Source organism: Hemicordylus capensis, chromosome 1 (assembly GCF_027244095.1).
Source record: "Hemicordylus capensis ecotype Gifberg chromosome 1, rHemCap1.1.pri, whole genome shotgun sequence".
Taxonomy (NCBI): Eukaryota; Metazoa; Chordata; class Lepidosauria; order Squamata; family Cordylidae; genus Hemicordylus; species Hemicordylus capensis.
In genome coordinates, this window is record NC_069657.1 from 296,731,064 (window position 1) to 296,754,501 (window position 23,438).

General features: G+C 41.5%; 1 protein-coding gene across 35 annotated transcripts in view; it reads right to left on the bottom strand.

Annotated features, from left to right (window-relative positions):
* DST (dystonin) overlaps positions 1 to 23,438 on the bottom strand; it is a 488,434-nt gene that overhangs the window by 200,303 nt on the left and 264,693 nt on the right. For all 35 annotated transcript variants that reach the window (XM_053286451.1, XM_053286446.1, XM_053286475.1 and 32 more), the window contains 17 exons: positions 21,199 to 21,292; positions 18,524 to 18,678; positions 14,794 to 15,256; positions 14,568 to 14,696; positions 14,255 to 14,332; positions 13,994 to 14,155; positions 13,802 to 13,906; positions 10,205 to 10,300; positions 9,349 to 9,474; positions 8,307 to 8,459; positions 7,907 to 8,061; positions 7,176 to 7,302; positions 6,635 to 6,818; positions 5,263 to 5,420; positions 3,869 to 4,047; positions 3,476 to 3,614; positions 2,537 to 2,730 (listed from right to left, as the gene is read on the bottom strand). In XM_053286451.1, coding sequence (XP_053142426.1) covers positions 2,537 to 2,730; positions 3,476 to 3,614; positions 3,869 to 4,047; positions 5,263 to 5,420; positions 6,635 to 6,818; positions 7,176 to 7,302; positions 7,907 to 8,061; positions 8,307 to 8,459; positions 9,349 to 9,474; positions 10,205 to 10,300; positions 13,802 to 13,906; positions 13,994 to 14,155; positions 14,255 to 14,332; positions 14,568 to 14,696; positions 14,794 to 15,256; positions 18,524 to 18,678; positions 21,199 to 21,292 — 2,697 coding nt within the window. The remainder of the gene's footprint in view (positions 1 to 2,536; positions 2,731 to 3,475; positions 3,615 to 3,868; positions 4,048 to 5,262; positions 5,421 to 6,634; positions 6,819 to 7,175; positions 7,303 to 7,906; positions 8,062 to 8,306; positions 8,460 to 9,348; positions 9,475 to 10,204; positions 10,301 to 13,801; positions 13,907 to 13,993; positions 14,156 to 14,254; positions 14,333 to 14,567; positions 14,697 to 14,793; positions 15,257 to 18,523; positions 18,679 to 21,198; positions 21,293 to 23,438) is intronic.

The window sequence follows — 23,438 nt, forward strand, 5'->3', positions numbered from 1 at the left end:
CAGAAGGGAAGTCTAACATGTATTAGGATACTCTCCTCCACTGGGGAAGAAAAGGCTGTTTTCTCAGTTTTGAAGCCATTGTAGAACAGGACGCTACAAACTACGGTTAAAAACCACTGAAGAGGCAGCATTATTTGTTCCTGTGTTTTTCATCATTTGACTCAGAAAGACTGAAACAATGAGCTCTTTCTCACGACCAGTGAGACGGGGCAATAGGGTTAGCAAGGAAGAAGCCCTGAAGAGCTTACCTCTCTGCAGATAAAGAGTTTCCTTTCCTTGGATGAGCGGAGTGCCTGCCCAGACAAGCACTGGGCAGGTAGCTCTGAGGGTTGGGGTGCCAGGACATGTTGCCCCACCCCCCAGGGCTCCAATAATGGGGATTCCCCCCTCCCCGAGAATGCCACAGTCTGAGAGCCGTGGCTGTTTGCAGCTGCAGCTGACAGACGATCGAAATAATGAGGTTATGGAAGCGCTTGTTCCCTTACTCTCGCTTTAGATGGAGGCTCCATAGGTGGGTCTGCCGCTGCGGTGCCACTGGGGTTGGGCCCAATCCCAGTGGTGCACATGCGCATGCAAAACTGGACTGGGCTTCCTTAGCCTGCTTTTGCATGTGCCTGTGGATAGCCTCAATATATAATAATGAATGACCCAGTAATACTTAGTAAATCAGTAGATCACAATTAAAATGACCAGATTTTCTGCAAATTTTAAAAGGAAAAATACTACATTGTGACTAGCCAGTTTTTTGTTTTTAAAAAAATGTCTGTATACCTCACTGATAGGAAGCAGGAGGCTGAACATTTGCAAGGAACAGTCTGTTTACACTTACGAGCTGCAGTCAACACAAAATCTGTCATTCTTACACTAGGAGCGCCTGCGTGTTGATAATAAGCTGCAAAGGAAGTCCATTAAGATGTCCGAGAGAGGCAGCATTTGCTTCTTGTTTATCTTACAAGCAGAGAGAAGCATTTCAATTTGCTATAAATAATGTTACAAAGAGCCGCTTTAGACTGTGCCAGGTCCGAAGTCCATCCGCACAGTGCTGTTGAGTCTAACACAGATGTTATTTCTAGTCTTTGCTACCTAGGATCTGAAGATCCAAGGGTCTCCCTGACCTGCAGGCAAATGACTATTTCACTAAAAAAAAAAAAAAACCCACCAAAAACTATCCTTGGCCCTGCTCACAGTGGCTCCTTCATGTACATGTGACTGGAGCAGCAGCAGAAAGTCCAGGCGAAGCACCTCCCACACCATGGCTAGTAAGTGTGAACTGGCTGTATCTTTTGGTTACAGGTCTTTCAAGCAGACTGCTTCATTCAAATTGTATACTGGACTGCTTACAGACAGCCAACGTGTAAACAGAATACATATTTAACCTGACACTGGAAATTGCTCATCGCATGTGATTGAAGATAAACATTGAAATTTCCTCCAGCCATTTCTGAAACCCAGGTTAGCCCCTATCAAGTATGAAGCAGGGGGTGAGGGGCTGATTTTCAGGGCAAAAGGGGCATATTGGTGTGGGGTGCCCAAATTCTCACCCCTACGGTGGATTACCTCTCCAGAGAGTCTGTCTCATCAGGCACTTTTCTCCTTAGCTGATCTCCAGTACTGGAAGTGAACTTGGCTTGGCAAGATGACAGGGAGATGTGGCAGGCAGAGTTCAGCTTCCCTCACCCATAAGGCCCTTTTGTGCTAAACATTGTACCCAGATCTGTTTAAATATAGATTAGCGGACATCCAGACTTATGCTGCAGTAATGCGAAAGATGCACACACACAAGGAGGATGCATCCTTGGAGGGTGCAGTGTTCCCTCTAAGGCGTGCACGTGTGTGCGTGCTCACACAGTTTCTGATGTCCGCTCAGTTAATTTTAGATCCCGCTCAGGCTGAATCAGGAAGGCACCATTTTGAATACATGTGTGCACACACTGCCTTGATACTGCCGCTCAGAACAAAATTCATTTCGCACACAGATGGAAAAAAATTAGAGAGAGCACTGGTTGGGTGGATGCTCAAAGTTGTACAATCTCCTGGGGTCTTGGTCTGTTTGTGAAAGTGTTGCACTTGCCTAAAGAGGACAGCAGATAGCCTTGTCTAATCCCATACAACCTATATGGATTAAGGAAGAGGTTTCAAAGCAGGAGGTATTTCACAGCTTGCAGAAGTGCACCTCTGCACTAGCGCAAAACTATCCTTAAATGCAAGTTCCTGACTTACAGAAACTAGCTGGTGTAACATCCTTGCACTAGTGCAGTCTGGGTGTCATCCATTACATTTCATTTGCTCTCAAAAGTAGTCCAGAACCTAGCATCTTGAATACTAACTGGACCAAAATGGGAACTGCAAAAGTTGACCACCTAGAGCTCTTGGAGTCAGGTATATACGTTGATTGCCCCCCCACCCAGGTCCAATATGTGTACATTGTGTTTCTAATGCTACTCCTGTTGATCAACACGCAGCGTATTGTGGCAAACAGAGAGGAAGCACATCTCAAAGAGCTGTTGGCACCTAAACCACATAACATGTCACTAACCTGTTTTCAATTTGAGAATGAACGTTTTGCCATCTCTCCGTTAGCTGATCAGCTTTCTCTTTGTGCCAGTCAAAGTCAAGATCACGTTCCTTGTGTGACTTAAACATCTGATCACTAATTGCTTTAGCCTTCTGGAGTTCGTCTTCCAGAGCATGGAATACTTGTCTTTTTTCATCAACCTCTGATCTCCATTGCTGGTAAACAAAATATGGGACAACTCAGTACAGATTAAAATACTGTTTCTTCTAATCAATGGACGTCATATGCCATAATATCACTAACTGGTCAAAGGCTAGCCAGACTAACATGATTGCTAAAAAAAAAAAAAGTGTCCAATCAAATATTGACAAATCATTAATTTTCTAGGCCCACATCTTCCACAGCACTATGTAGACGGAAGAAAGACAGTGTGCTTGCAGAGTGAATTGAGAAATGGAGAAAATTGAGGTGTGTGAGTCTGTAGCAGCAAAAAAGAACAGTCTTGTGGCACCTTAAAGACTGACACATTTATATGAGTAAACTACATTTGTCTTTAAGGTGCCACAAGTTTTTTTTGTTTTGATGTGGCAGGGGTTCTCTTTTCCCTAAGAGTATAGGACTTCTTCAAGACCCTCTACATGTCTTTGCCTGTGAGGACAACTAGGGTGAAGGAACCTTCAGGATTCTAAACAGGTGGAGCTGGGCCAATTCACAAGGCAAGTATAATGTGTAGTTCAGCTCTTAGTTAAGTGCTGCTGTGAAACAATGAAATCATTAGCAGTCAACTGGTCTGACAATAATTAACCAGCCAACCAATCACTACCCCCAAACTTCCTCATTGTGTGTTTTTCCTCTAAATGGCAAACAGCACACAATATTTAACAATCTATGTTACCTTACTATATTGTTAAAGTGCATGGCTATTTCAAAGTATTATTTTTCTGTACACTATAATCGTACCTTTAAAGTACCCATCAGGTTCTCGATATTACTTTTGTCAGCAGTTAGCGGCTCTTCTTCACATAGTTTAGTCTCATACTGTTTTACTAGTGCTTCAGCTCCTTGTGTGTTTTTGAGCACCAAATTTACAGTTTTTAACCTGAAACAACAGAATCACTTGCTAAAAATAATTTCTAAACAGTTTTACATTTTTAAATCCATCATGTTAATACATGGTGGCTGCATGCTTAGGATCATTATATGAAATGTATTGTTTTAAAAATACATTTTAAAAGATTAAAATAAAAAGTTCTGCCTTCTCTTCTTACGCATTAGTATTTATCAGCCTGTCAAATCTCTCCACACAATAGGATAATGCAATATAACAAAACATGAAGAACATTACTTGCTTACTTTTCAATGTAAATGGAAGACATGGAGTAAATCTGATTCATATTTTGAATTACAAGGTTAAGCTCTGACCGCAGGGTAGGAACAGAGGGCGAACCAGCAGCTTGACTGAAAAAATCATCACATTTATCAGTTATTGTCTCCAAGTCTTCTTTGAGTCGATCCAGCTCCTTCTTCAGTTTCTATAGCGCAAAAGATAAGAGGTTATTTCCTCAATAACTGGGGCTGTCAAAACAGGTTTCCCTAAGTCAGGGTTCAACAGTTCCCAGATGCCAGCTTGCCATGGTGCCTGGAAATTTAAGCATAGCACCTGAGCCAGGCAATGGACAGATGCAACCAGGAGAAGTGAGCACGTAAGGCAGGAACAGATTCCTCTCTCTATCTCCTGGTCACATCGATCTATCATATGCCTGAGCCAGGAGGACATGACCAAGAAAAGAAGGAAGCAACCCACTCCTGCCTCGCTTACTTATCTCCTCCTCCTAGTCACCTCCGTCTGGCTCAGGCAGACGACAGACCAATGCAACCAGGAGGAGAAGGAGGGAATGAGCACAGCGAGGGCAGACTGCCTACATGGGCCTGACAACTGCTGCTAGAAGAAATTAGCCAGCAAGGCAGGGAGTGTGCCCCCTCCCTCCATTGGCAAGCATTGCTGCAGGCAAGTGGCAAGTTTGCCCTCCACCATGGAGCAGAGGGCAATCTGGCTCCTAAAGCCAAAAAGAAAAAGAAAAAGAAAGAACACCCACAAATGTCTAGGCCTGCCCTAAATTATTTCTAAGATTGATTTCTAAGAACTAAAATCTAGGAAAGGTATGGGTAGTTGCTAAGGTAGGTAGGTGTGTAGTCGCCCTTGATTCCTTCCTCTCAGTTTTTCTTGGGGGTTCAACCAAGAAGAAAAAGCACCAACTCAGTCTCACCCATATCAGCACCACCTGGCTGTCTGCCTGCCTGCCACCCTTACTTTAGCTGTCAATTATGTCATGTTAGCTGATACTACTACAGGCCGATGGAATACCATCCTACATTTTGCAAACTGCAAATGCCTGTGCTTTGCATCAAAATGCAAAGGCTTATTTCCAAAGCCCAACGTGGCCCAACCACCTCCCTTTTCTTTTTATCTGCTTACTCTCCAGAGCAGTTTGACTGCGCAGGGAGTTGCAGAGCGAGGGAATCTGTCTATGGACTACTCCAAAACTTATCATCAGTTAGTGGCCCAAATTACGACTTTTCTTTAATTAAAATAACAGTTTCCCAGTGGTAGCTTATTCATGATAATTTGTAGCTACAGCCATGAAGATAACTGCAGAAGTGTCCTCTGAATGAACTCTTTTTGCATTAATACTTCAAGGGATGTACTGACTGATTACAGAGTTCTGAGCCAGACTCAGAAGACTCACCTCTTGTTCAGAGATCCTAAATACACTTTCATGTAGATCATCTCTCTCTAGAGGCGTTCTGATCTGCCTGATCAAACGATCTTCACAATTCTCCAACCGAAGTCGGATGTTTCGAACTTCAGATATGTATAGGTTGTAGATGGATTCCTCATGCTCCTCTGTTGAAGAAAATGCATGAATGCAAATAAAGTCAAGTATTTTAAGTATCTTTTTGTCTTCATGCAACCGTTAGTCCAGTGTCACAGTACTTTAACCTTTTTTTAGAGTCTATTTCAACTCTGCTTGAAGCGAAACAGTAATAGAAAGTGATTAGGAGCAATGCACGATGTGATAATAATGTGATTTGGTGGGCCGGGTGGTTGGGGGGATAGAACAGTATTTTGCATTTCCTGTTTCCAAGCTTTTTCATCTGATCTGCAAGACCTTTTGTATCTGCTCCAAAGAAGAGATACCAGTGCGGGGACACCTTGTGCATCTTCCCAAGTGAGGAAGGACATCACAAAAACAAGACATGCAAGAACCAAAGAAACAAAATTCAGAAGATCCTGATACTTTTCATCAATCACATCTGAAGCCTCCTTCTCAAACAGTTTCATGCTTACATTTTGCTGAATTTGGGCAACTTCCCTTCCTCCACAAACTAATACGCACATCACTTTAGTCATAGGTATTAGCATCCCATTTGTGCATATTCAGTGATTAACTGGATTGTCTATGGTTCTTCCAGCCAGATGTTTTTATAATAAGATGGTATTAAAGCTATAGCCGTGCATCTCTTATCACTTATTCCAGATACACAGCCAGCACACCACATCTTTGCTCTATATAGTGACTTATAGGTTCACTTTAATCTGCTATTGCATTCCTCTGTCAATATCAGCTTGAATGCATAACATAGTGCAGCTTTATAGAAACAGATTCATTTAGAACCAGATTCATTTAGAATTTGAAGTCTTGTCAGCACTGTGTATTTTCAAAACAGAGATGGAGTATTTATAATAGTACGAATGAATTTAAATACATTTTTCTTTAGGGATACTTCCCTTTCTCTTTAGGAATACTTCAGTAGGTTCTGTATATAAAATATTAGAGATTCAGAAACATCAGGTACACACATGTAATAAATCATCATCATCATCATCATCATCCAGACAAATTATTTGGGAAGTACACTAATGAGTAACACTAATATTTTTCATATTGTGCAACCTGATTTTTAAAAAAGAAAACAATTCTATTTGCACATGTACAAGAACCTTACCAGCAATAAGATATGCTTACTCAAAGGTAAGCAAGTCCCACTAAATTCAATAGGACATTCCCATATAAGTATGCATAGGTTTGCAGTTGTAATAGTTTTGTTTATCTTTACCTCTCTCTGCCGACTTAAGGAGCTCTTGGTAGTACTGCTTGCACACATTCACCTCCCTTTCCAGTTGTGTAATGTCAGCAACTGAAAATATTTTAGATTCCTGACTGTCTTCCAGGAAGTCATCAAAGCGGGACTGCAAGTTGCTTAGAACCTGTTGGTGTTCACCTGGCAAAAGTGTCTTTATCTAGGAAAGATGACAAATCAGAAAAACACATGTATAGTCCTTCCAACAGTGAACACCATTTAATAAATCACATTCTGTTATGTCAGTTCCCAACGGCAGTATGGTTAAGTGTAGAGCACAGACACACGTTGCTTCTGACACCCGTCCCTGAGCAGGAGCAGTCTCCTAGCCCCTGCTAGCTGGGCAAACTAAAGCATAGCAGTCATTCCATTACTGCATGTTGATAAAAGGAAATAGTCATTTCTGGGACTGGGTGTGGTTGAAAGGCACTTGAACTAACATTGATATCTTCTTTTGAAACACGGGATACTTGACCAGGTATACTTTGGGGGGGGGGGGAACAGGCATATAACCTACCGAAGCAACATTACCAGCTCGAACTGTTTCAATTTCATTTGTCAAGTAGTGCCAGGAGACCACACTCTTCATGTTTATATGTGATTCGTGCCAAAGTGCTAGGACATTCTGATATTGCTGTTCAATTCTGAATTGCACAAATTAAAGAGAGAGACAAATGACTGAAAATTAATTAGGTGTAACACAGGAGGCTGTCAAAAGGAGATTTATTATAAATGTCCAATATCAGTATATTTCAAATAACTGTTTTTGGAAAGGCAAAATATATTAAAAAGTCATTCTAAGAAGAACTAATGGAGCCTACTTTCCACTTTTCCTTTTTTAATGTGGTGACTCTTATCTAGGACCTGCTCCCATGTGCTGCGGATTTGGTTTGCATTTGACTATCAGCACAAGGTAACAAAGGGGTGTTGTCTATTCTTTGGAGTGGTTGCCAGATGGCAGATCAGCCAGAAAAAGCGGAAAGCACAACCACAACCCCACCCCCTGCAAAAAACCCATCAGCATCCCCTAGGACCTCCTCCCTTGTGCTGTGAATTTGGTTTGCACTGAACTCTAAACACACGTTATTAAGACACACACCTATCTGTTTATTTGTTTGTTTGATGTTGTGTTGTTTTACACCAGAGAAAGGAGGAGAGAGAGATGGCAATCTCATAAGCTCACTTTCCTTCAGAAAATAGGCCAAAAATATTTCCCATGCTTTGGGTAGGCACGAGGCCCACACATACCTGTTTGCAGTGTCTATTGCTTCTTTGTTTGGTGGAGGAACTGTAAAACATACAGAGGGAACCATTGCCTCATTACCACTTGGACTAATCACTTTCCATTTTGCCCGATGGGAGTTGCTTGCTAGTACACATTCATCATCTTTATAGATCGTTATCTAGTTTTGAAACAGAAGACGAAAAAAACCCTGAATGAACCATACATCCTTATCCTGTTCTTTAAAAGCACTTTTATAATTAGTGCCACTGAAAAAGTGACAAGAGAACAAACTGGACAAACAAACCCCAACTAGAAAGACAAGGACTAGCTATGATCACTAGAAAGAGACTTCCAGGAACACATTATTAATATGATCTCAACTGCCTTTTCACACCCCTGATTTGAAGAAATTCAAGGCCATACCTCAATTTGTCTGTAGTCACAGATGGCTTTAATTGGGATGGACGTTTTGAGCGGATTATCCGGATTTCTCGGCTTCAGCTGAACTATTGTCTTTGCTCTCCCCACAAGACCAGCCACCATGCTCTTGTACTGCAGGAGCTGTTCTTTTTCCTCCTAAATGCCATTAAAAAGAGAGAGAGAAACAAACAAACAAGACAGCTACAAATTAATTATTATAATTACAAATTATGCTTTTCTTTGAAACTGTTAAATCTTTTCTCCTGCTGCTGTGTTTGTCTTATAAAGCATTATTCTCATGAACCAGAACTGTGGCTATACAATTAGTTACTCTCTAACCACCACCATTTTCTGAAGTGGAGAGGTCAACAGCCCTCAAATAAGGCATAATATAGTCTATTTGCATACATCAGTATGCAGTACTTGGGGACATGTGCCTTAGTTTTCATCGGTATGGTTTAAGGAAGCAGAAATCATTGCCTGTGCCCTGCTTACCAACCTTATTTAGCTGTGGTGGGGAAAATTAATGGCTGTGATCCAAAGCTCTGTTTGATACTGTTTTCTTCTATGAAAGGAAATGCTCTGAAAGCTCAAGGGGATTTCCCACTGCATACTGCAGCCTATCCCCTGCCTCTATTGCAGTCACAGTACCAACTGCTGATGCTAAAAATCAGCCTATGGCCTACTCCAGAAGACCACAACCAATCAAGGACCTCAACCTGTGCTTTTCTTGAAGGAAGTAACAGGTACAGACTATCATCCAAAATTATCATCAAGCATTATTACTGGTAGCTCCAGCAAAATGTTACAGTTTCTAGATGAACCATTTCATCTATATTTTTCACTGAATTTGTTAAGCAGATTTATACATTATTTTGGTAGCTATAACTGCAAAGATAATTACAAGGTTAATTCCTTTTGGAGGGAAATATATACAGTATATTTATGAGGTCAACCTTTCTTTTAGGGTTATCTTTTGTACTCCACTGGCAAAAGTCACAATGATTTCAAAAGGCAAAAACCTATGAGCTTTTTTCATTCCTACCATGGATTCCTGGATCACATCTTCCAGTTTATGGATACTGCTGGTTCTATCACAACTGTACTTTCGTTGTACGGCATCTCTTAAATTCTTCAAGTAATCCATGGCCTCTTTGGCGTCGTTGAAAAACTAGAATGAAACACACTCTTTGATTAAAAAGACACCACTGCAAGTCCTGTTCTTCCAGTGAGCAGAGTTAACACAGTGGTTTGAAGTCCAGGCTGACAATCCCATACTTTGGTACATTTTCCTGCTACCATTCTGAAATGAATGGACAGGCGTGTGGCTCTTCATTGTTGTCACTGTGAGGTTCCTTAAGTCAACCAGAAAACAGAATGAGTCCACCCAGCCCCAAATCCTACTTCTCAAAGTTATTTTCTTTTTTTCTTCTCTTTTTTTAAAAAGCAGATTGAAAGAAAGGTAACTTGACCATCTTTTCTGCCTGGCATATAGAAATCAAAGGAATGGTAGGAGAGAGTGGAGCTGATCTTCAAGCTTCCTTCGGACAGTAAGAATAAAAGCCAGAACAAAAAACAGTGTTGAACAAATTTTTACAACAAGTTATGACAAATAAGAAAGGATTCCTAGCTCTTTCTTTAAAAATAACCAGTATGGAAGAAGGAACATATACACCTCGTTTACCTCACACATTAAACTATGGAGTTAAATTGATCATAAAATAGTATCCTCATCACAACTGGACTTTTAGTAGACACCTGCAGCTGTAGAATCAAGAATGATCTGGAACAATTCACTGTAGAGTGACTGTACTGTTATACGGTATCGAAGCACACTGTAACAAAACCTTATTTCTTTCTTCCTTGTGGTTATGCCGTAATTTTATCCACATGTTACATACCTCAAAATATGCAGTGTTTTCTTTTAAATGCTGTTCAACACATTGGCAAAGCTGTAAAATCCAGCTCCACTGTGTTTGCATAGCAGCTCTGTAGGCCTTAAAGATACAGAGAGAGGAAAAGAGTCAGGTTTGATTGTGCCTTAGCAGTTCACATGGGGGATTTAAGACAAAGAAGTGTCAGCCCAATGCCTTTCCTCATCAGAACAGTAGGGAAATGTATACTGTGAAGCAGGCTCCAAATCTTGTAAGAAATTCTAGAATTGTGTTAATTAGATTGTAAACTGCCATAGAAAATTTGAATGTTTTGTATATTATTTTCTGTTGTAACTCAGTAACATTTTGACCAGCAGATGGTGCTCTAAATGCTCAAGAACATAAGAATACTTAGGAACATAAGAACAGCCCTGTGGGATGAGGCGCAAGGCCCATCTAGTCCAGCAGCCTGTTACGCACAGTGGCCCACCAGATACCGCGGGAAGCCACAGGCAGGAGTTGAGGGCATGCCCTCTCTCCTGCTGTCACTCCCCTGCAACTGGTACTCAGGGGCATCCTGCCTTTGAGGCTGGAGGTGGCCTTTAGCCCTCTGACTAGTAGCCGTTGACAGACCTCTCCTCCATGAAGTTATCCAAACCCCTCTTAAAGCCATCCAGGTTGTTGGCTGTCACCACATGTTGTGGCAGAGAATTCCACAAGTGGATTATGTTTTGTGTGAAAAAGTACTTCCGTTTGTTGGTCCTAGATTTCCTGGCAATCCATTTCATAGGATGACCCCTGGTTCTAGCGTTATGTGAGAGGGAGAAGAATTTCTCTCCATACCATGCATGATTTTATAGACCTCTATCATGTCTCCCCACAGTTGTCTTTTTTCTGAACTAAATAGCCCCAGGTGTTGTAGCCCTGCCTCATAAGGAAGGTGCTCTAGGCCCCTGATCATCTTGGTTGCCCTCTTCTGCACCTTTTCCAGTTCTACAATGTCCTTTTTTAGATGTGGTGACCAGAATTGTATGCAGTACCCCAAGTGAGGTCGCACCATCATTTTGTATAAGGGCATTATAATATTAGCCCTTTTATTTTCAATCCCCTTCCTAATGATCCCTAGCATGGAATTGGCCTTTTTCACAGCTGCTGCACATTGAGTCGACACTTTCAATGAGCTGTCCACCACTTCAGATTCAACAATCTGGTTTAGAGCCATCACCTGCTGAAGTCAGCAGGGGGCCCTGCCCTCTTTATCTGTTAAAAGGTACATTTCAATTAAATTTGAGGCACACCTCACAGACTGTGAAGTTAATATAAAATAGATTGTTTATATAAATGATATATACACAATTACGATATATCCAGTATTGCTCAAACAAAAAATCCCTGCAACGCTGCATCTATATTAGTGACTAGTGCTTATTAGGGATGTGTATGAATGTTTCAGCGGGCCAGAGTGGCCATCTGCATCCCCTTGTCACGTTCCAGCTGCTGAGTGAATTCCCATGACTGCGCACAGACTTCTGGCTTCCTGTTTTACTCATGCTTAAAGGTACCACTCCCTACCCCGCCAAAATGATTTGATGGACACACCAAATCAATTCGACGGGTCCCTACTGGATGCGCTTAATCAATTCATGCACATCCCTTCTGCTTATGCTTTAATAACATGAAGATATCAGAGGGCTGATCTACTTGTATAAAATTATTGTTCTGCTTTACAACATAAAGAACTTCCCTGTCACAGGGTATAAATGTCAGTCTCATTTTAAAATTAATGAAAACTTTAAACAAGCCTTCTCTGTTGCTGCCCCAAGACACTGGAATGTGCTCCCCATCTCCGACAATGTTTTTAAAGTTTCTAAAGACTTATTTTGTCACCCAAGCTTTTTAACTGTACTGGTTTTAAATTGTTTTAAGGTCTTCATTTTTAATTGGTTTTAGGTTTTGTTTTATTTATTTATCGTATTTATATACCACCCAAAACATATGTCTCTGGGTGGTTTATGTTGTTGCAAACCACCCAGAGTTGGAAGTCTGGGGCGGTATGCAAACTTGAAAAATAAATAGACAACAACATTCAAAGCCACTCCCACCGATTTCATCTTTGTGTCCTTAGTTGTTTAACTTCAGCAGTCTAAAAATTGACTAAGTCAGTTTAATTCTATGGATCATCAAGAATGAACTGTTATTTTGTGTATATAAACATTTCTATCCCATTTTTCACCATCCCCTCAGAGCAGTTATTTTATTGCATCATATTTATTTATTTATCATATTTTTATACCGCCCAATATGTACCTCTCATATACTTTACATCATTAACAATCAAGAGCCACATGGCATCCTAAAGACTAATCAATTATTGTAGCAAAGGCTTCCGTGACCTAAAGTATATTTTGGCTTTGTTTGTTTAAGTAGTACCTTAAATTGGTAGATATATGCCGGCTGACATTCAGATTAATGATATGCCTGCAGAGGAGCATGTTCTGTTGTGAAGAGAGAAAGGGCGATTTTCGCCAATCTCCCCTTCCCTCTGTAGCCCCAATGCCTGCTGAAAATATGTCCCTTAAGGTTAGGGGACCCTTAGAGACTAGGGATGTGCACAAGCCAGTTTGGTGCCTCCTTTGGGAAGCGCAGAACAGGCTCGGGCACCTGCAGCCAAACCGGTTCAGTGAGGCAGGGAGTGGTTCCTTAAGAAGCAAGTGAGCAGGTCCTTATCTGCTCCGCTGACATCCCACCACTTTTCCAGGTGTAGCGCTTGCACTAGCAAAGACCATGGCAGCTGTGGCGCTGTTCCTTGCAGCCTGCGTGCAATTGACATGCACATGGCCACCACACGTGCGCATGCATGGTGGCCATGTGCAGGCGAGGGACAATGCCACAGCCACTGTGGCCTTTGCTAGTCCAAGTGCCACACTCAGAAAAGCTGCAGGGGGCAGCGGAGCAGGTAAAGACCTGCTTACCTGCTTCCTAAAAGAACAGTTCCCTGCCCCATCCACACCTGCACGAGCTGCTCATGCACATCCCTATTAAGGACATACTTTTGAAACACACAGGTGGCTGCAGGGAAAAGTGGGGATTGATGAAAATCACCCCTCCCCTGCTTTGTGCAATGGAATATGCTCTTCTGTGACACAGCATTAGTCTGTATGTCAGCCATTTACTTGTTTTTTGCATTTATATTCCACTTTTTCTCCAAGGAGCACAGGGCACTGTACTTTTAAAAAATCCTCACAATAACCCTGTGAGGTAGGTTAAACTGAAAGGTATGTGACGGGTCAAAGTCACCTAGCGAGTTTTATGGATGAATATTTCAGCAGATGCCAGGTTTCTCCATTCCTAGTTCATTACTCTATGCTGGCTCATGGGTACTAAGTTCTGTAAACAGTGGGGCCTAAATGATCTGAAAGGTTCTGGGTGTGTCACAGGTATATATAAAAGGAAATCAAAGATTCTTATTTTATTAAGCATTTTCTGAAAGCAAAGCTCAGGGCTAGAGAGAAGGTAGCCAGAAATAGAGGCCTGCATAGTTTTCTCAATATCTCACAAATAAAACATTGAAAGATGCTTAAACCCCTGTCTTCCTATCCCTAAGCCATGCTTTAAATGACCTACCTCAATAGTTAACCTTGCAGGATGGTTTTCAAGGAGCAATTGTTCTGCTATTTCCTGAACCGATTTAATAACTTCTTCTTTCTGATCAAGTTCTCTCATCAGATCCTTTCAAAGTAAAAATAATTCGCTTTAGAAGCATGAAGGAAATGTTACATACAGTACTCCCTTCTGAATTATATTAACAATGCTTACTGCATGATATTCTTTTTTCCTTGTTATGTTTGTATTTCTTTCACTCCAGTCATAAGCAACCTCCTCCTCTTCTTTTTCATTCAACCATATCAATTCCCTGGTAGCACGTGATACAAAATTGTGAAGGGTATCAAGGTGTCTTTCCTGATTTCTTGATGTATTCTTGAAAAGACAGTAAGTGACATCAGATTTTGACTTTAAACCTCTTGCTATCAAAAGAGCATCCATTTAAAAGCTGACCTTCCAAGCCCATGATCTTACCAAGAGTTTTGCATATTGGCTCTCCAGTTTGTGCAATTTTTCTGCATAGCTGAGTTTAAGGGGAGCGGTCATTTGGATCTGTGAAAAATAAATCGGGTCAAGGGAAGCGAAGAAAAATCCAGAAAATTTAAGAGTTAATAAGAGAGTTGCATGTTTTAATATTACTGATATATCAAGTATACATAACACAAAGACACAGTGGTGTAATCCAACTGCAGAGATGTAACTACTAATTAGCATATGAGTAATGCATAATTCAGAGACATACATATAAACATAGCCACAAGACATTTTTTTAAAAAAAATGCTATACCTCACTGATTTTTGCTTCTTTAAGGCTTGACTCAAATTCTTCAATAGCTTTGTGGACATTCTTGTGATTTTCTACATGGCTTTCAACACTTGGCAAATCTGAACCCCATTCAGCCCGATCAAGTTGCACCTTGGAGGCAGAAACTGAAAATTAGAGCTGAGCCCCTCAAGCTGATAAGAAAACACGATGAGGTGCAGCCTGAGAATTGCACATGCAAAGATGTTACCTGCATTTCATCAACCCATCTTAAAAGGTCCTGGACAAATTTCATGTTGACTTCCTCCTCCGTTAAATTCTGATCAATAAAGGCGGATTTCATCAGGGGTTTTCGGATCTGCATCAATTTGAGGGTTTGTAGTGCACCCGTGTCAACTCCTGTTATGTAGCTTTGAATTAACCGTGGTGGGAAGCCTGGTGTGTATGCTGGAGTGAAGGTTGGAGTCAGTCTTGATGAAAGACCCGATGATAAGCCTGATGTGAGACTGGATGACGTCAAGGAGGGTGATAAGCCCTGGCTCAATCCAGAGTTTAAACTAGGGCTTAAGTTCGGTGCAAATCCTGAGTTTAAGCTTTGTGTTATTCCTGATATCATCATCTTGGTCTGTTCTGTCGTCAGTGTCCTCCCCTTGCTGTATATTGAGGAGCACTCTGCTCTTAAGGCCATAAGGTCATCTCGTAGTTTTGCAACCCTGTTTTAAAAACCCAGAAAAGCATATACTATAGAAATGAAAACAGCTCAATTATGAATTTGCATCATATCACAAACACACATACACACACACACACACACACACACACACACTGAATACATAAAAATCAGAACTATCTTGCGCCTCTTAAAAAGCACAGTATTTTAACAAACAATTTTAGCATAGGAGTTAAATGCAATCATCATAGGAGTGAAATCCAAAGGAGAGGAGAGCTGGTCTTGTGGTAGCAAGCATGACTTGTCCCCTTAGCTAAGCAGGGTCTACCCTGGTTGCATATGAATGGGAGACTAGAAGTGTGAGCCCTGGAAGATATTCCCCTCAGGGGATGAAGCCACTCTGGGAAGAGCAGAAGGTTTCAAGTTTCCTCCATGGTGGCATCTCCAAGATAGGGCTGAGAGAGATTCCTGCATGCAACCTTGGAGAAGCCGCTTCGAGTCTGTGAAAATACTGAGCTAGACAGAACAAAGGTCTAACTCAGTATATGGCAACTTCCTGTGTTCCTTATGTTCCAATACTTCTGTTTAATAATCTGGTAAATAGATGTATTAGGAGTCCTATTCTGAAGTGGCAGTCAAGCTATAATACATCAAGCAATTGCACGCATTTGGACATATCATAAAGCCATCATAATACAATTCTGGATAAAGACGACTCAATTTAAAAGTACAATGGCACCTTCTGAAAATGTAGAGAGGATCAAGCTTGCCCATCTCTTTGATTCTCACGTTCCATTTTCAAAAGTAACATCTTTTACTATTATACCAATTTACAATGCTAAATGTGTTTGCTTGACTGTTATGGAAAGTTCATGTGATCAGTTCGTCTCTGCATGCTGCTCCCAAAGGGCCAAAACTAAGTGTTCAGGACAACTGCACTTTTTTGTTAAACATGTTTGACCCATTCACCTATAAAGTGAGGTGAGTGGGGAGAGTCTACTTTTTCTATCAAAAAGAATGCATGGAGCGGGGAGAGAGGAGCAAAACTCATCCCTTCCACACCTCACCATGCTTGGCTGTTTTACATTGCCTTCCCCTTGCCCAGAAGACTTTTGGTATCAGAGTCAGCCTGGGGAAAACATCTTAAAAGTGGCAGGGTTACAAGATAAGGTGGGGGAGGGTGGGTTTTGCTCTCCTCCCCCACGTGCTCCTTTGGTTATAAGAAGCAGACATCCTTCCCCTGGCTTCATAGGCAAACATGTTTATCATGTGGTTGCCATGAATGTCTAGTTTGGACCTGAGTTCTCAGGAATGCATCTGGAAACAGAAGGTCTCTTATGAATTCCGTTCTCTGTGGAAACAGCCTCTACTACTCAGTAGTGATCTCTGCAGTCACAGTGATGTATTACTCAGCCATCACTGTGATGGGAATCTCCCCAGAGAAACAGTGGCTGCATCCACGGAGAACTCCATACATTGGACATGAATGCATCCTTGGGAAGTGTGGAAGACAAAAATGATTGTGGGAACTGCCCCTAGGTCCCACTGAAACCAATGGGACAAATGCATAGGAAATGCTGAAATGCTTATTCCATACTTTACAGAGGAATACACACACATGTCTACATTTCATGTTCAATTGTGTGCATAGATATCACTGGAACCAAAATTAACTGGTGGTATCTCTAAGAGCCAGAACTGTATAGTTGAAGACACTACTAGGATACTGGTGCTAGTCCATGTACTGGACTGATGGGTAGGATACTATATGTTGCAATGAATCAGCAGGCCATCTTTACTGAAGCACAAAGTGGAACAGACACTGAGATCAAGCCCTGAGGCAGGATTCTCTACACATAAGTCCACAAATTACCTCCTTAGCCCAGCACAGATGAATGAATATCCCAATAAAAAGGGAAGTTTAGATGTGTAACATTCACTAGAAGTACTTGCATAATTCAAGGAATTTTTTTAGTGCAGCCATCCAGGCAGCCCCAGCAATGAAGCCAAGCCACCACTCACAGAGGAAAAAGACTTCATTGTGCCAGGTCATCCAGTTCAGGACAAATCTAACTAAATTTGGCAGATTAACGTTCCGTACGAATATGGACATAATTTCCCTGCAAGCATATCCTGTTGGTTCCATACATTGTATTATGCTTTTGCATAGCTAATGATAAAACCTAGCTCTACAAGCATACAGTAAATGCACATTTATCAGTGGATTTCCCATTCCACAGAATTGTGGATCTTTAAAAACTTAACTCTCTGACTTTCTATTAGTACAATAACATAGTCCGTGGATAGTGCTAATAATATTAAAGATGTATCTTCTATATATATATAATTATCAAATGTATACCCATGGCTAATCCCGTGCGTGGCCGCTCTCATGAGAGTTCGCAAGCAGAAGCACTTGATTGGGCAGTGGGAATTCCATATGCAGATAGGGAGAAGGAACCTATGGCATCATGGTAACTGGGCATTGGGGATTCCATATGCAGATAGGAAGGAGGAGCCTGTGATGTTTAAGATCAGTTGGAATGCAACTGTTACTGTTCGTAAGATGTTCCTGATTGTTGAGGAGAAGAATCTATCTATCTATCTATCTATCTTTCTCTTAGACATACCTGTCGCTAATCCCACAGGTGGTAGCTCTCGTGAGAGTTCATGAACAGCTGCTGGATAGCATGGGCGGGAGGGAAGAAAATGATGGTGGCAGCAGCCGAGTCGGTGGGGGAAGACGGCAATGGACAGAGTAAATGCTGGGCAGGTGTCATGGATGGGCGTGAAGAAAACAATGGTGGTGGCGGGCAGGCAGGGGAAAGTGGTGGTGGAGGCAAACTAGAGGCCCACCTTCCAGCCAATAGGAAGGATGGCCCGCACTGGGACCGAATGTGAAATGCGGGTGGCGGAGAGGGTGGTACACCCTCTCTCTCCGGCCCGCCTGCCAGCCAAATGGCAGTCCAGTGAGCAGGGGCATAGAAAGCGGAGGGCAGGGGGAAGAACCAGAGGTGCAGATGCTCTGTGCCCAATTCAGCTAATTCATAATGAATTCTCTTTCTCTAGTGTTGTATCGCAGTGGCAGAGCTCAAGCTATGTTGCACATACAGAGAAACTTCAGATATGTCAAAGGTTTCATTTTTCCACTTAAACAGAGCTCGTATTTCTTCAACACCTCTGGCTACTATTATTTAGATGCCCAATGTTATTGTACAAGAAGAATGTTAGAGTGTTAGGTTTTAGATATTTGCCTTAATGGTGTTCATGGAGTATTCCTATTCTTCAGCAACAATATTTTTGCATGTACCTCTGGACAAGCTGATCTGCCTGATAATATTTTCCATCAATAAGAATCTGGGCATCCATGACTTGTTGGCGTAGCAGATTCTCACATTCAAGTAGATAACCAGCAATCTCTGCTTCATTCTGGAATTGCAAACCTGAATCTAACCGTTTTCCATCCTGTGTTAAAAGAGCAAATGCAATCATGTGGCTAATTTGAACCAAAATAGAAACTCTTAACAAGTAACATAATTTATGTTATAATATCACTATCATAGTTTGGAATGTATAACAGGTATATTTATTTAGAGGTGCTTCACAATGTTTATCTGTGGGTTTACACTAGGAGAAAAACCAAATTATTAAGGTGGAAGTAACAGTAACACCTAAATTTTAAATTACTTGTATTTATACGTTAATCTATACTTGAACATAAAAATAGCTTGATTCACTGGCTGTATGTGATTAAGAAGGTAGTGAGTTGTATATAGGCAGATAAATATATTATTTATATGCATTCATGCACAAATTATCACCATTTTACTTTGCTACACAAACACAGATGATCGGAAAAACTACTAAATAGTCTAACGTTGCATTTCAGAAGGCTTTGGAAAATAACAGAAAGCAATTAATCACAAAAATGTACTCGTGATTGACAAAACAGAAATAGGCTTTAAATATTTAAATATTCTGGTTTCCATCTTCATCAGTAACCCAGCTGGATTTCAAAGCAGGCACTGGGAGCTAAGGATGCTGAGGAAGAGAAAATGTCTTGCCGGACATCCTGCTTCTGCAGGTGACAGCTGCCCTAAGATAAATACAGGTGATGCAATGCTTGCATTTGGAATCATGAAATCCAAGATAGATTATATGTGGTTTTAGTATAGCTCTCGCAAGTAATTTGTTAGGTTTGGAGTATGGTGGGTGGAGGGGGGGGGAGTAGGAATAAAAGGAAACTTAGTAGTGGATTCTTCTTAGTATCTTAACAGTACAGTACAAATGCCATAAGAGGAGAGCTGGTCTTGTGGTAGCAAGCATGACTTGTCCTCTTAGCTAAGCAGGGTCCACCCTGGTTGCATATGAATGGGAAATGATGTGTGAGCACTGTAAGTTATTCCCCTCAGGGGGTGGAGCCGCTCTGGGAAGAGCAGAAGGTTCCAAGTTCCCTCCCTGGCTTCTCCAAGATAGACCTGAGAGAGATTCCTACCTGCAGCCTTGGAGAAGCCACTGCCAGTCTGTGAAGACAATACTGAGCTAGATAGACCAATGGTTTGACTCAGTATATGGCAGCTACCTATGTTCCTACCCTGGATGCCACATTCAGTACACTGGAAAAAAGCTACAGTTCTTTGTCCCCAGAAATCACAAGACAGAAATCACAACAAAAAGCATGAAAAATATGTTGCAAGTCATTTTAATATATATGATTTAATGTTCGGACATTGAACAGAAAAAGCATCCAGTCCTGGGCCACTAGAAGAAAGAGAGGACTCCTGGATGTAGAGACAGAACACCTGAAAACTCCATGGCCTTAACTTTGGGGATGCTGATTAAACACTTTTATTTGTGCTTTTAATTCGTTTTTAAACATCTCTTGCTCTTCAGTAAATCTCACTTTACTGGAAAAGTTTTTCATCCTCAGCATTCCTGAAGGCATACTCTGACTACACATCCTCTGCTTTGAAAACAAATGCCTCAGAATGCAGCAAATGTGTGTTCAAGCCACTTCTAATACACTTCTGAATTTCTGTCTGACTTTACCCTCAGAACTGTCATCATGGCTTCCAGTGCCTGCTTTGAAATCCAGCTGATGGAGTTACTGATGAAGATGGAAGCCAAAACGTTTAATTAAGTAAGTAAGCCTTATTCACATGTTATGTTCAACACACATACAACAGTACACTTCTGATTTGTACCATGCATTTAAGGGACCTGTACCCAGGTTCGTTTTTAAAGTGGGCGCATGAACACAAAAACATCTACATAGATACAGACATCTATATGCAGGTGCAGCATAAAGTCTGAATTGGTGTTTCCTGTTAAGCCTATTTCTTGGTCTGTCCGTCATAAGTACATTAGCTTTCAGCTTCTCACTCCATTTCATACATCTGCTCAAGTAAGCTGCAGGGATGTAGCTAGAATGGAGAAAGAGGCCATGGATATTCCAGGGTCACCAGCCGTCTCCCCTGCTCTACCAGGCACTCAGCTGCTGGCATCTCCCTCTGGCAGCTGCACCGACTTGGAGAGGAAGGGCTGCCCAAATGCCAGTGAGAAGAGGCAGCCCCTTTAAGGTAGTCATGGGTAGGCACTACTCCATGCTGCTGCCCAGCAAAGGCAGGGGGCATCTTGAAAGCCTGTCCTAGGGCCCCCACCAATCTTGCTACACCACTGGTAAGCTGCATGAGTTCTGAGAGTTTCCCAGAGAAATGCTGCTGCCAGCAACATCAAGTTACACAGGTACACTATTCTTCTCATCCCCACAACAATTCCAAGAGATATTGTGATATATCTCTTTTTCAGAGAGGAGGAAGCTGATGGACAGCAATTTGTTCTTGGCCACCTAGGAAGTACATGGCTGTGCAAGAATTTGAATATGATGTTGCCATTCCAATTTCAGCCCTTTAACCCACAATTCGCACTGGTTCCCAATACAGGAAAGGCCGTGAGAGTAGGAAACAGATATTCAAACACACTTACTGACTGCACAGCATTTCGAGCAAGGATTAGTTTATCTTCGCAGGTCAGGCTGTCTCGCTGAACTCTGTTTGCAATCTGCTGCAGCATTTCTAACCTAAACAAGGTCAAAGTTAAGACAAATCACAACATGGCTGGTCATCTCTTTTTACATTAAAGCAATGTTATCAGATGAACTCGTTCATCAAATAAAACTACAGCACATTCTCCAACTATAATACCAACACTTACCTAGTTCCTTCCACGGAACCATTGCCAAAGCTTATACAAGAATTCACGAGGGTTGGACCACAGTTAACGGACAAGAAATTTTCATTTGAGTCAATGCTGGTTCGGGTGCTAGCAGTGTTACTAAACAGAGAGTCACTGCTGTGGTAGCCATAACTGTTTGTATTCATTGTTTTAGAACCAAAAAGGTGCCTCACTGGCCATTCAAAAAGCTGGAGAGGCAAAATGCCTACAAGAACACACAGCTTCCAGGAACTAGATTGCTGGCTTTAGGGGCAGTTCAGCCTTTTCATCCTTAAATAGGCCTCAGCATGCATATTCAAAACCCTGCAAATAATATTCTGATACCTCTTCAGAGGATTTTGCCTACAGCTATGTATGCCAATGAGGGCTTGGCTTCTCTAGCTTGAATTACCTCTACAAGTATAGACTAATCAGTATGATTAGGGCGTTAACTAGGAAAGAGAGATGCCAAATATTTTATGTAAGTCTCATCCAGCTTCAACAAACTAAATTATGCTGAAAGGAGTAGTGTGTGTGTGTTCCATGGTTCGACAGTCTTTAGTGAAATCTATACTTTATGTTTCAGTGATTTTTAAATAATATTTATGCCTCATACCAGTGTTCTTCATTGCAAGGCTAGGGAGCCAGTGGCAGCTCCCAATGACCCTAAGTGTGGCTCCCTGCTTATTAGACCTATATGACAAAAGAAAAATACTCTACAGAGTGCTCCTGGCACTGGGCAGGGGGTGTCCATTCCCATCATGCAGTACTGCAATTGGCCAGCACTGGTGGAGCTCGTTTAAGAGAAATGGAACCCTCTCAAACCCCAGTGCCATCTTGGAAGGTGAGCTCTGTGGAGAAAGTGCTGGGAAGAACATTCTGTACACACCTTCCCAGATGGTACCTAGACTGCGTAGGTAATAGCACTCGCCATACGCTCAAAGGCACACATTACCAAATTCTTCTTAAACATTACTGTCACACTAATCCACAGATTTTTCTTTTGCCATCAAGCCTACACAGAATGGTGCACAGAGGACTTAGCCAAACTGTGTTTCCATGATTGTGATTTTGTAAGACAATACAATATCTTAAACTGGACATCAGGTCTCATCCTCCATGGCATGAGCATCATTGGAAATTGAATCTCCTTGCTTTTTAGAGCTCAGTTGCAGCTGCCACACCCATAATTATCCTGTAAACCAAAGGTTTTTTGCTCTACCATTTTTACTGGAGATACCAAGTGATAAGACAGGACAATGAATCCCTTGGTTTGATCACTTGAGATAATTTATCATACAGAATCTTTACCAGGGTTGGTATTTTGATTGTTTACAACTTCCTAGTGATCAGCAATCACTTTGATGGCAGGATGACATCCACTAATGTATTTTAGTTGGTAGTGCCTTGGCTTTCAACCCAAAAGAAAAAGAAGATCCAATCAAGTTGTTGTTGCTGTTGTTTTTAATTAATTCCATGTTTCACATGGCAAATGAGCACTTGGGATTTGCTCTTTTTCCTCTCAAACAAGATGCCTCTTTCTACCACCTTCTCCAAAGGAAGATAACTCCATTCTTAGTCATATTATTCAACAACTGAGTGTTCTGTAAAACCACACCCATATTACACCATTGCTGCTTTAAGCATATAAACATGTTGAGCTGTCCCTGCAAAGACTGAGCTCGCTCACTATTCAGCCCATACGTCCCTGGCAAAGAGAAGCCCTGCTCAGATCATGCAACCTATTGAGAAGCATGTAGGTTACTTTTGTAAGTGTTACAGTCATCTATGGGTGACTAGGGTCTATACTCTGCTAACTTGGCAAAGAGGCACCTTTTAACGTGGTGATTCTCTTTATTTAGCAGGGGGAGAGTAACTGGCCCTATTCACTCCCAGCACAGTACCTCCAGTGACTGTTGCTTGTTTCTATCTTATGTTTCTTTTAGATTGTGAGCCCTTTGGGGACAGGGTTCCATCTTATTTATTTATTATTTCTCTATGTAAACTGCCCT